At 44.9% G+C, this 12148-nt stretch overlaps 1 protein-coding gene across 1 annotated transcript in view; it reads left to right on the top strand.

Annotated features, from left to right (window-relative positions):
- Positions 1 to 2659, top strand: part of STAMBP (STAM binding protein) — a 24014-nt gene extending 21355 nt beyond the window's left edge. The window contains exons 9-10 of the mRNA XM_018563264.1: positions 473 to 572; positions 2276 to 2659. Of these exons, the coding sequence (XP_018418766.1) occupies positions 473 to 572; positions 2276 to 2332 (157 nt within the window). The 3' untranslated portion in view covers positions 2333 to 2659. The remainder of the gene's footprint in view (positions 1 to 472; positions 573 to 2275) is intronic.
- Positions 2660 to 12148: the final 9489 nt, after the last annotated feature.

Raw genomic sequence — 12148 nt, 5'->3', positions numbered from 1 at the left:
AATGTGTGTGTGTGTGTATATATATATATATATATATAATGTGTATATATATATATAATTTAGCAAGCAGCAGATATATGCAAAAACCAAAAAGTTACCAAGTAGGTAAAAACTTACCTGTGTCTCCACCACACTCTCCCGTCTGAAGTTCTGAAGATTCTCGGACAGCCGAAAAGGATCTTGGGGCGGGCGCATGCGCAGTAGAGATCCTCAGCCGGGAGACGAGGAGAGACACAAGGTAAGTCAATGCAGGCAGCCCGGCAGCGTGCACGCGCACAGACTCCGTGGGACACAGAAGACACAGCAGTCAGTGCTGGATCAGAGATCAGCGCTGGAGGGACTTCCACCAGCATTGGGGGGAATGTGACTTTAATGTCACTTTAAGTTTAATTCCACACTCTCTTTGATTCATTCATTGCTCCACTGCACAACTGTTGCTATAAATATGTGGATTCATGCTTATTTTTTGTAGAACCGGGATTTTCAAGCTGACGGACTATGGCATGAAGGAGGTTGGTGAATGTCGACAGAAAGGATTTCATCCACATTGTAAAGACCCTCCTCTATTCAATGTAAGTGTGCCCTGACTTAATGATGCACCTACAGATGGCTCCAAGCTCACTCCCGTGATGAACCACAATCTCAGGTTTAGTTCAATAATTTGTATTGAGATTGTAGTCCATCCCGGGAGTGAGCTTGGAGCGGTGACTACTTTACAACACACACAGGGACCATGGGGAACATAAGTAGTCACCCTCCCGAAGGAAGGACAGTGTCAGCACCAATTCAGAGATGATTGAGGATCTACAGCCGAGTGATACACAAATAAGAGACATTTCTGTTATTAGTTCAGGTACTTGAATGTATTTTTAGGATTTAACTCCTGAGTTTAGTGTCACTTTAATGTACTGGTTTGGTTTGCTGGGATGGAATACCAATTTATGTAAATGCAATTATTTGTGGTCTATCTGAGTGCCGCCTACAATCTGTCCACAAGGTGTCAGTGTCTTAGAGGAACATTGGGCTGTTAGGACATGGTGAATCTACATCTGCAAAAATGTTGTGTTGTTTCCGTGCCTGTAACAAAGTGTAACTGATGGCAAAGTCCACAAAAAAACCTTTGATTGGATGCCAACTTGCAGGAACAGTTGCCTGGTTGTTTATAGCTGAGAATTCTGCCCTGCCAATGCTGTGATTTTGTTCTTCAGCCATAGGGCTAGTGTACATGGCATTTGCAATCAATTTTGGTGAGTTTGAGATTAGTTTGTGCTTTGCTTTTATTCCTCCATACAAGCCAGTGTAAATATCTAGTATTAAACATGTGCATAGAGTTCAACTAAACTTTTAGTTTAAATCGGCTCAATACTTTCCTGGTGAATTAAATTAAAATGAGTACAAAGCCTGTTTCTTTAGCCACAGCCTAATGCTGGCCGTAGATGGCTCAATTTCTGCCGATTCGTGGTGAATCAGTTGAAATTTGAGCCGTCATTAAACCCACTTTCTCTGAGCCCAGGTCATCCTGGAACCACCCCAGCCAGTGAATGGGAGGCATCACAGTGATAATCTCCATCACTCTGTTTCTCCCTCCTATCAGCGTGCTTCTTGTCAACACTTGACACAACCTGATTGGCCTCTTATACTACTTTTTCCTTTCACACTCCAGCCCTGCTATACAGGGACTACAAGAAGTTGGTACCAAGTCATATTCAAGTATTTACACTGGTTGCATTTAATTATGTGATTAATGATTGCAGAACTGCATTGAAAGTTAACTATGGGGTAAGCGGTTTTCCCCATAGTTCTATTAAGGGTTACGGGAGGACACAAACTAGCATCCTCCCGTGACCCAAAGCTCAGTATATCGCCAGCCACAGCTCGCGGTATACTGAGACCGCCGCAGCCGGGACAGTTACGGACATTGCTGTCGAGATCCACCCAGCTGCGTGAGTGACAGCTGGCTCTGCCTATTCCGCCTGTTCCTCCAGTCAGCGCTGGAGGAGCGGGGAGGGGGGAATCCCTGCAGGGAGGAATGACTGACAGTCACGGCTCTCTGCAGGGAGATGATCGAGAAGTGAGCGAGCACCGGTATGTGTTCGCTCACTTGCCGATCTATTGAGCTGACCTGTGACAGTTTCATTGTCACACGTCGCCTCGAACTATGAGGATGAGTGGAAATCACTCACCTCATAGTTCTCCTTTTTAATGTCTTTTATATCTGAATAAAGTTTAACTTTGAGATTTTCGATCGCCATAATAACTAATTCTCTCCCTACAGACCACCAGCCACACAACAATCTGTGACCAGGATGTCGTGGTCATGGACCTGCGATAACTCCTGCAAGGTGTATGCCAAATACCATTCCTTTTCACCCCGTAACTCCTGACTTGCCACGTTGCCATTAAACTCTGTAAAGAGCAATTTGTAGAGATGAACTATACTAGAAGAAACAACGTAATTGTCTGCACTATGGAGATTGCGGCCATTCAGAACTAGCTTCTGCTTCCCGGAATGCTCTCCCAACTTCATCAAGTAGAAATGGCTTTACTCCGTGTTCTGGGCTGTGCATTAACTATGAAACCAGCTTGCATCACTAATGGGCTTTGCTAGTAATAATTACATGCAACTGGAATTGTTCTGTCATGTTGAAGGCGTTCCATAGCTTCTCCAAGCCACTTCTTTAGCACTAATCATTGTCAGGGACATAACCCAGAATATATATCCATACAGGTAGCACGGACACCTTAATCCAATCACCATGAAATACGGTGGGGGAGATCTATCAAATCTGGAGCAGATATGCACTGCAGCCAATCAGCATCTCTCTCTCATTTCCAATTCTTACCTGAGCAAACTGAAGAGAGATGCTGAGTGGTTGCCATGGGCAACTGCTCCTTATTCTCTCTGCTCCAGTTTTGCTAAATTCCCCCCAGTATGTCAAAGCAGATGTATAGTAAACAAAGAATCCGGACACACTGCTCCACGCTAAATCAGTTTATTAAATGCTCGCCATTGACACAGAGTCCTGCTCGGGGTCTGCCACCCCCCCTCTGACATGTTTCACCCAATCCTGAGCTTAGTCATAGTGGATTGGGTGAAACATGTCAGGGGGTGGACATTGGGCAAGACTTGGTGTCAATGACGAATTTTCAATAAACTGATTCAGCGTGGAATGGAGTGTGGCTGTATTCTTCCTTTACTATATATCTGTTTGGTTGGAGCGAGGACACACTCTACCGGTGAGCACCCGGCAGTCTTTCCCCTGCTAAAGCCGTGGAGGAGAGGTGCTTTATTCCTATGTCTTGATGTCAAAGCAGATGTTGATTGTCCAAGAAAAGAATGGGAGGTGTGCAAGTTGTGAAAGAACCCAGTTCTGGTTACATAATCCAATCCTTGGTGTCATGCATAGGTATTATTCCTTCTATTTACAAAGCTGCAGGTGTGAATAGAAGGATTAACACCTACCCAGAGGTAAGTCACCAGGGTAGAGATGTTATAACGGCATTATACGTGGACAAAAGATGGCGTCACACTGTTCAGGAACGGTTGTTGCAGTTTGATGTAGATGGCCTATTTCGTGCCTCTTGCAAACCACTTGTCATCTGTATCTATTAAAAATAAATGAAAGCAACTGGACTTGGTGTATTTTTCTTAAAGATGTTCCGCCGGTCATCCAACCAGCTTTCTCAATTCAGAATGAATTAAATTAAGAATGAAATGACAAAGCTAGACGGATGACCATCAGAACGTCTGCAAGAAAAATACAGCAAGTCCAGTTGCCTTGATTTATTTTTTACAGATATACCATTACCTGGATGAATGACAACCTTCTACAGCTATACCATGACCTGGAGGAATGACAACCTTCTACAGCTATACCATGACCTGGAGGAATGACAACCTTCTACAGCTATACCATGACCTGGAGGAATGACAACCTTCTACAGCTATACCATGACCTGGAGGAATGACAACCTTCTACAGCTATACCATGACCTGGAGGAATGACAACCTTCTACAGGTATACCATGATCTGGATGAATGGGAACCTTCTACAGATATACCATGACCTGGAGGAATGACAACCTTCTACAGCTATACCATGACCTGGATGAATGACAACCTTCTACAGATATACCATGACCCGGATAAATGACAACCTTCTACAGATATACCATGACCTGGCTGAATGACAACCTTCTACAGGTATACCATGATCTGGATGAATGGGAACCTTCTACAGATATACCATGAACCGGATGAATGACAACCTTCTACAGATATACCATGACCTGGAGGAATGACAACCTTCTACAGATTTACCATGACCTGGATGAATGACAACCTTCTACACATATACCATGACCTGGATGAATGAGAACCTTCTACAGATATACCATGACCCGGGGGAATGAGAACCTTCTACAGATATACCATGACCTGGAAGAATGACAACCTTCTACAGATATACCATGACCTGGAAGAATGACAACCTTCTACAGATATACCATGACCCGGGGGAATGAGAACCTTCTACAGATATACCATGACCCGGATGAATGAGAACCTTCTACAGATATACCATGACCCGGGGGAATGAGAACCTTCTACAGATATACCATGACCCGGGGGAATGAGAACCTTCTACAGGTATACCATGACCCGGAGGAATGAGAACCTTCTACAGATATACCATGACCCGGGGGAATGAGAACCTCCTACAGATATACCATGACCCGGATGAATGAGAACCTTCTACAGATATACCATGACCCGGATGAATGACAACCTTCTACAGATATACCATGACCCGGGGGAATGAGAACCTTCTACAGATATACCATGACCCGGAGGAATGACAACCTTCTACAGATATACCATGACCCGGGGAATGAGAACCTTCTACAGATATACCATGACCCGGATGAATGACAACCTTCACAGACAGTTGTCATCTATGTCCAAAATGTGCACCTCGCCGTCCTCAAAGGAATATCCCTTCTCTTTAAGGTGTAGGAGAACACCAGTCTTCACCTGAAGAATTTGCCCTCCTATATGAGGCCATTTGTTAGTTGAGAGGTTGCTTTTCCCCCTCAAATGTGCAGGTCTTTGTATTCCTCACTACACTGAACTGCATATACCAAGTCACTTCACATGTGTTTGGGTGTTGGGTCTTTTGAAGAACACAGGAATGAAATGTTTGTTAAAGATCCTTCTGGGCACTTTGTAGACACCTCAGCTACTTTCAGGATGACTATATCACTCCATGTGTTCTGCTTCTCCCCTCTGTTCGATGGTACCCTGTTTTTGCTTGACCTTGTGAATAATTTAAACCCCAGTCCGGGTAGCCAAAAACTTTCAAAGTACTCCTGAGATGTCTGTGCTCCTTTTTCTTTTTGCTTTTTTTGTAGAATGATTACCATATGTGCAGACTCTACAAATACAATTAACACCTACGCAGACCCTGTGGCACCAGAGATGGCATTTTGTAAATAGAGGGGGGTTCCATAGCTTTCACACCTCCTATTCTGTTCTTGGACAATGAACATCTGGCATGATGCATTCCATTGTGATTGGAGTATGGAGTCTGTGCTATCTGTATGGATATAAATGCTGCGGTACGTACGGTCCTATAACTTAATAGAATGAAGGAAGTGTCTTGGATAAGCTATGAGATGGGTGTCTGGGCTGGGAGTTCCGTCATGTCGGAAGCTGCAATCACTGGAATAAAGTTTACCTGTGGTGGATATCAGTGTGCATCCTTCTCTCTTCATAAGCTATGAAATGTCTTCAACATCACAAAACAAGTCCAACTGATTGTGACTAACTACTACTACTAGCTATATCATGACCTGGATAGATGAGAACCTTCACAGACACTAATAGGCTTATTTAATAACAGCGCAAAGACCACTGATATGCCAAATCCGTTTTCCAGCACCTTACAGTGAACAGACCATTGGATGCTTGTTTCTGATTGGTTGACGTTGGGCGCTGCGTTCTGTATATTGTTCTTTGCGTTATTAAATAAGGCCTAGGAGGCTTGGTTGAGTTTTATTTTCCTCTTTGAACAGCTTCTGACACATTTTGGTGCTACAGTTTGCAAGGAGTTCCTTTTTCATACTGATTTTGGGGTCCGATCTCACTAAATTCTACATAATTTTTTTATACCCCGGCTTCAGATAACTTTTAGGCAAGAGCTTTGATTTCAAGCTTTTTCGTCATTCGAGTATGGGATGTTATTTTTAGTAATAGAAAATTTGTACATATATTAATTTATTTGACCCTTTTCCTAAAAACAAATATCAGAATATATCTCACTGTTGATAAAGAATAATACTGTATAATGTTTATTTTCTAGCAGCATTAAATATTTTCAAAGCTTCCCTGAGTGTGGTTGGTGTTGGTGAATTATAGTACGGTGACTTACACTGAAGGTTGTCCAAGCTGGAGATTTAGGGCCGGTTCGCACCACAAAGAATGCGTTCCAGAGCCTTCGGCCTCTGGAGCGCAATGGAATGCAACCCGGTGTTCTATCAAAGTTTGTGACTGCGTTAGAATGTGTGACCAGTGGGGGCGTGGCTTGGCAATGGCGGAGTGAGGAAGCACATTGCCTGAGCTCTGCTATCTATGGGCATATTCAGAAGATCACGGCATCTTCCAACCCAATTTTCGATGTCACAGAAGAGGAAATCCAGATCTAATAACAGTCGGCGCTCCCTGACATCATTACAGCGGTACCTTTCCAGCCAAGCGCCATCGACCCGCAACACACCACGGCCGGCCATGGGGCCCGAGACACAGGGTAAGACCCAGGGGCCTACACCTCCGCGCCCCCCTCATGGCGCCCAAGCTTCACCGCTCACCCCGGTCCCGGGAGCGTCCATCCTAATGGAAGACCTTACCAGTTCCCTCCGCAATACCCCAGACAAATTCAGGAAGACATGGTTTTATTGGATTGAGTTTTTACTCACCCCGGAATATGAGGCTCTGCGTCAGGGCTTCGTACGGTGACCCTCCGGACAGACATCACGTGCTAGACACCAGACCTAACCTATCTCCCAGCTCCATCCACCCCTCCCCCTCAGTCCCCCCAACCTCAGCTCCCCTCTCATTCCTTTCAACCCTTCCCACCCCTCCCCTCCCCGCCTTCTGGATCACCCCATTACAGACAGCCACAGGTATACTGAACACCCCGATAGGTAGTGGGGATCCTTGAAACCAGCGCACGAACCCAGACCCATCCTTGGCCCGAACTAGATGCGGTGGCCACCGGAGAGGACTCGCATCAATGCCCCCCCCGAAGATATCTGGATATTGGCCTTGTTAATTGACCCCCCCCCCTTCTTTGTCTTAAGTTTTGGTTATGTGGTTTTGTTTAGTTATGTTCCTCTGTCTGCAACTTAAGTCGATTACATGCAACTAATACCATGTAGGTTGATCATATCTTGACCCTTCTGAGGAATTGTATGTGTACAAGAAAATTGTGAAAAATCTTTGTTAAATAAAGAATTTATAAAAAAAAAAAAAAGAATGTGTGACCAGTGACGTGGTCACACGTTTTAACCTAATCCTGTCCAGTTTTTCGGCGGTGGAGTATGTGACCGGCAAAAGGTGAAGAATTCCAACACTTTCTCAGCTGTTCCAGGGCAGATCAGCATCGCAGATGGTATGTGCTTAACCCCTAGGTGAAGCCCCAGTCTTCTGACAGTGGCCATGTTTACTAAGGGCAGATTACTAGTCCTATTACTTTCTGGATTTCTGGCACATGTGACTAGAACATGTGACCATGCACATTATCTCAGGGGAGGAAAATGCCTTTCCCTGAGATCTGGTGAGATTACAGATGAGATTTCCCAGCAATGCTCTGCTGATGACAAGGCAATCCAGTGTGCATTGCTTTGGCAAATTGAAGTCATTTTGCACTTTCAGAGCAGGAAGTGAATGTTCTGCAAGTGTAAGTATTTCACAATCACAGTATTGTACACCTGACATGTCTATGTTATTATTAATCATCATACATAGGTGGATGCATTGGTAGAATGAGATTTTTGAGTGTAAAGGTCCGCTTTAAGAAAAAGAGGCTGTATGCAGGTTAGAATAAATGGCTCTCTAATATTCGGCTGTAGTTGTACTATAAACCAGCGGTTCTGGATGTACACTTTGTCCAGAATGGGGCATAAAGGAATAATTTGCACTCCCCTAAAATGAGGAATAAAAAACCCCCTTTTTGGATCTGTGGAGGAAGTAAGACTTGCAAATACCTTCTGTGTTTTTTAGAAGGCTTTACTCCATTACATGAGCCTAGGAATTCAGTGTATGTACATTCAGCTTTAAAATGCAGCAACTTTACAGTCCCAGGACGTTGGGCACCTGTAGCAGGAAGTAGTATAAAAGCTGCTAAGACAGACTTGTTGTAGACTTTGTCCGTGTAGACACTGCTCGCGTTTCCCATGACATGACACGCTGGGAATGAAAGGAAAAGATGACAGAGACTCTATAGACTATGTTTGCTTAGTTCATAGATATAGCTTTAGATAAGGCTTAAGGCATAAAGTGCACTTCTTTTATCCAGATGTTTAAAGGTCACTTCTCACAAATACTCCTCTCCGAAGTAAAACATTTTTTTTAAAAAAGAGAACTATGAGGGGAGTGATTTCCACTCATCCTCATGGTTCGAGCCGACATGTGACATTGAAACTGTCACACGTCAGCTCCATAGATCAGGAAGTGAGAGAACACATACCGTCGCTCGCTGACTTCCCGATTATCTCACTGCTGAGAGCCGTGACTGTAAGTCATCAATCCCCGCAGGAATCCCCCCCTCTCCGATTCTTCCAGCACTGACTGGCGGGACAGACGGCAGAGGTGGCGGACACAGCTGGCTCTGCCTCTAGATAGGTGGAGCCCACTGTCACTCAGCCAGCTGGGTGGGTCTCTACAGTATTGTCGAGATCCATCCCGGCTGCGGCGCTCTCAGTATATAGCAGGCAATAGCCCGCTATATACCGAGCTTTGGGTCACGGGAGGAGGTTAGTACATGTCCTCCTGTGACCCTAAAGAGAACTATGGGATAAAAAGGTTACCCTATAGTTCTCTTTTAAGCCTATTGGGACAAATGGTAACCGCAGATGTGGCTTTGTATGTTGTTTATTTTTTCTGGTCACTCCTCCAATGTATAAAGATAAGGGGTCCTTTAGACCCCACACTGACTTGCCATTCTGATGTACACCACCCATGAGCATTTAGGTTTCACACAAAAGCCGACAAGTTTCAAAGCTGCACGCTTCTTCGATTTAATCTGCCGAGTTTTATCAATAATAAATAATAATAAATTACAGTTTGGATTACACAGTCTCTGTTAATATTCTCCTACAACAAGAGAACTGGTGAAGAGGGTTCAAGTCACTATGTTACAATATGGGTTCATTTACTAGAGTCCCTATCACCCAATGTAGATGGCATGGTGACCATCTGAGAGGAGCCTGGAGACCATCTAAGTCAGTGGTTCTCAACCTTTCTAGGGCCGGGACCCCTTGGTAACGTTTGCCAACTTGTGGTGACCCCCCAACTGTAAAATGTAGGGATGCACCAATACTAGTATCTGTGTGGGCTCCTAGGAGGCTTTGTGGGCCTCTCTGGTGGCATCCAGTGCGGCCTCAGTGGTGCCCAGTGCGGGCTCTGTGGTGATCAAGCACTCACCTCCCCTCACTCCTGCCTGCTCCCCTCTCTGTGATCCTCTCCGGCCGCTGCTGCTGCAGCGCCATCTAGGAGTACTGACACTGCTGCGCTAGGAGGAGGCTGAGGAGCCTCTTACCTAGAGCAGCACAAGGCACGTGGGGACCCCCTCAACTGTGGGTTGCGACCCACATTTGGGTCGCAACCCACAGGTTGAGAACCACTGATCTAAGTGGAGCCTGGTGACCATCTAAGTGGAGCCTGTACTGTAACCAGAAGGGTTTGTTAGGGGTTGAGTGACTAACCTGTGGAGTGACGTACAGCATGATGTAGTATCAGTGATCAGGATTGGGGTGGATACTTTCTGACAACCAATAGTCTCCTTGGTTATCATTATTAAAGTTTAGCTTGGGAATGGTCTGAAGAAGTAACATTTATCTGATGAGGAAGGAATTTCTTACCTTCTGTACAGCAAATGTTCAACCACAAGGATTTGTTTTTGCATTGATCTGACCAATACTGATTTGCTAATTCCATGTGGGAGCTGGTTACAGATGTGTCTATAGCCCATGTAAAGGTAACATTCTCTGAGACCCAGGAACCCGCCATGGAGAGAAAATGCAATAACGGAGGGCTGTATCTTCAACAGAAGAGATACGGTGAAGAACATTCCCTGCTGACCTCTGAGAGAAGACAAACTCCTACAGATCAGATAATTGACGATTGCAGGATATGTATAGCACTTGTACTCTATACATCATACAAAAAACTACAGTATTCAGAACTGCGGGTGATTAAAGTCCACATTTCTATAGAATTATGCAACAATCCTGAAACCAAAGTGCAGAAGACTTGGAATAAATAGAGTTTTTTTTTGCTGATGAAGTGGATCAAGCCTCCATACCGCAATACTAGCCCTAGAATGTGCAGATAGCTGTCTGCTCTTTACCTATGGGAGACAGAAGAATAAACCAAGACACTTCACACTGGGAGTCTTTACAGTTTTCTATTGTAGTGTAATCTAAATGTAAATAAATGGCATTTGTAAAGGACAACAGACCTGGAAGATAAATCATCCCACATCAAAGGCAGTCACAGACTGGGAGCAGTGTAGAGTGTCTGCTAATTATCAGGATCTGGCCCTGAACCTCAGGGAGTTGAGGAGGACCTCAATGTCTCATTGCTGGATAAAATGTTACTTTTTTTTTTGTCAGCAGCGGCACCTTATTCGTTCATTGTACTTAACTCTGAGAAAGCATGAGGGCTCTTTTATACAGTGCAACCGAGTATGAGAAACTGGACCAATTTTTTACATGCTCCTAAACATGCAATTGCAGCTGGGTGCTCTTTATGTAGTGACCGGTTATAGGTGTACACCAGGGGTAACCTAACTTTGGCCCTCCGGCTGTGGTGAAAGTACAAATCCCATCATGCATCTGCCTCTGGAAGTCATGCCTGTGGCTGTGAAATTCTTGCAATGACTTGTGAGACTTGTCGTTCTGCAACAGCTGGAGGGCTGAAGTTTGGCTACACCTGGTGTACACTTTAGGGTACCTTTACTGCGCTCAACATGTAGTTGGGAAATTCCTGGTGTTTATGACCTGCGTTTTTCACCCTAACTTCTAATTGTTGTGTTCTCTTCAGGTAAGCTGCAGTACACAATTGTCACATCAGCATGGCGGAGCGGTGAGGAGAGAGAGAGCCGCTGGCTGTCAGATCCTGGCCGATCGTCTCTCTCTCTCTCTCTTCTCACCGCTCTGCCATGCTGCAGTGCTCTGACAGCGTCTCCCCATGTTAGCTTGTTTTTTGCTATCTGCTTGTCATTGGGGGGATTCCCCTTCGTTTCCTGCGTTACCACAACAGGAAGTGAGAAGAATTCTCTCTAAGGTGAGGGAAATCCTTAGCAGTCACCGAAGCTAGTGTCCCCATTGGAAGATTTCCCATCTATTCCTATTCTGATGACAACCCAAAATTTTGAATTTTCTTTCACTTTCAGCGATAACGGTCACCAGGACAAATAGAGAGGGTGACTCTGCCTAACAAAGACACAGACAATAATAAAAACCTGACCGGTAATCTAATTACCACTCCACTCCATCCAAAACTAAAAAAAAAGTTATGCCTTCAGTTGCACTTTAAAGCTAAATTCCAAATATTGTCCTCATACAAGAGTCATGTGTTCTTCCTGGAATCTTGGAGAGCTTTGTGTATTTCTTCCAGATCTGTGCAGTAATCCAATCTGAGACTTGGAGCTTCCTGTAATAAAAGACCAGTCACTGCTGCTCTCTCTCCTTGTGCAGGGTGACTGGTCTTGTCTCCGTCCCCTCCTGTTGTTTTCTGCAGGCAGCCTGTAGTGGGTGGAGCCTGCTGAGCCCCTCCCACTGTTCTAACTGCACAGGCTATGTGCAGCACAGTGATGATGTCACTGCCAGTGGCGTCACTAGGGGGGTGCAGGGAGTGCGGCCCACACCC

Source organism: Nanorana parkeri, unplaced genomic scaffold, assembly GCF_000935625.1.
Source record: "Nanorana parkeri isolate BGI_ZX_2015 unplaced genomic scaffold, ASM93562v1 scaffold646, whole genome shotgun sequence".
In the NCBI taxonomy this organism is placed as follows: Eukaryota; Metazoa; Chordata; class Amphibia; order Anura; family Dicroglossidae; genus Nanorana; species Nanorana parkeri.
Note: the sequence above shows the minus strand (reverse complement) of the source record. Positions and strands in the feature narration are given on the sequence as shown.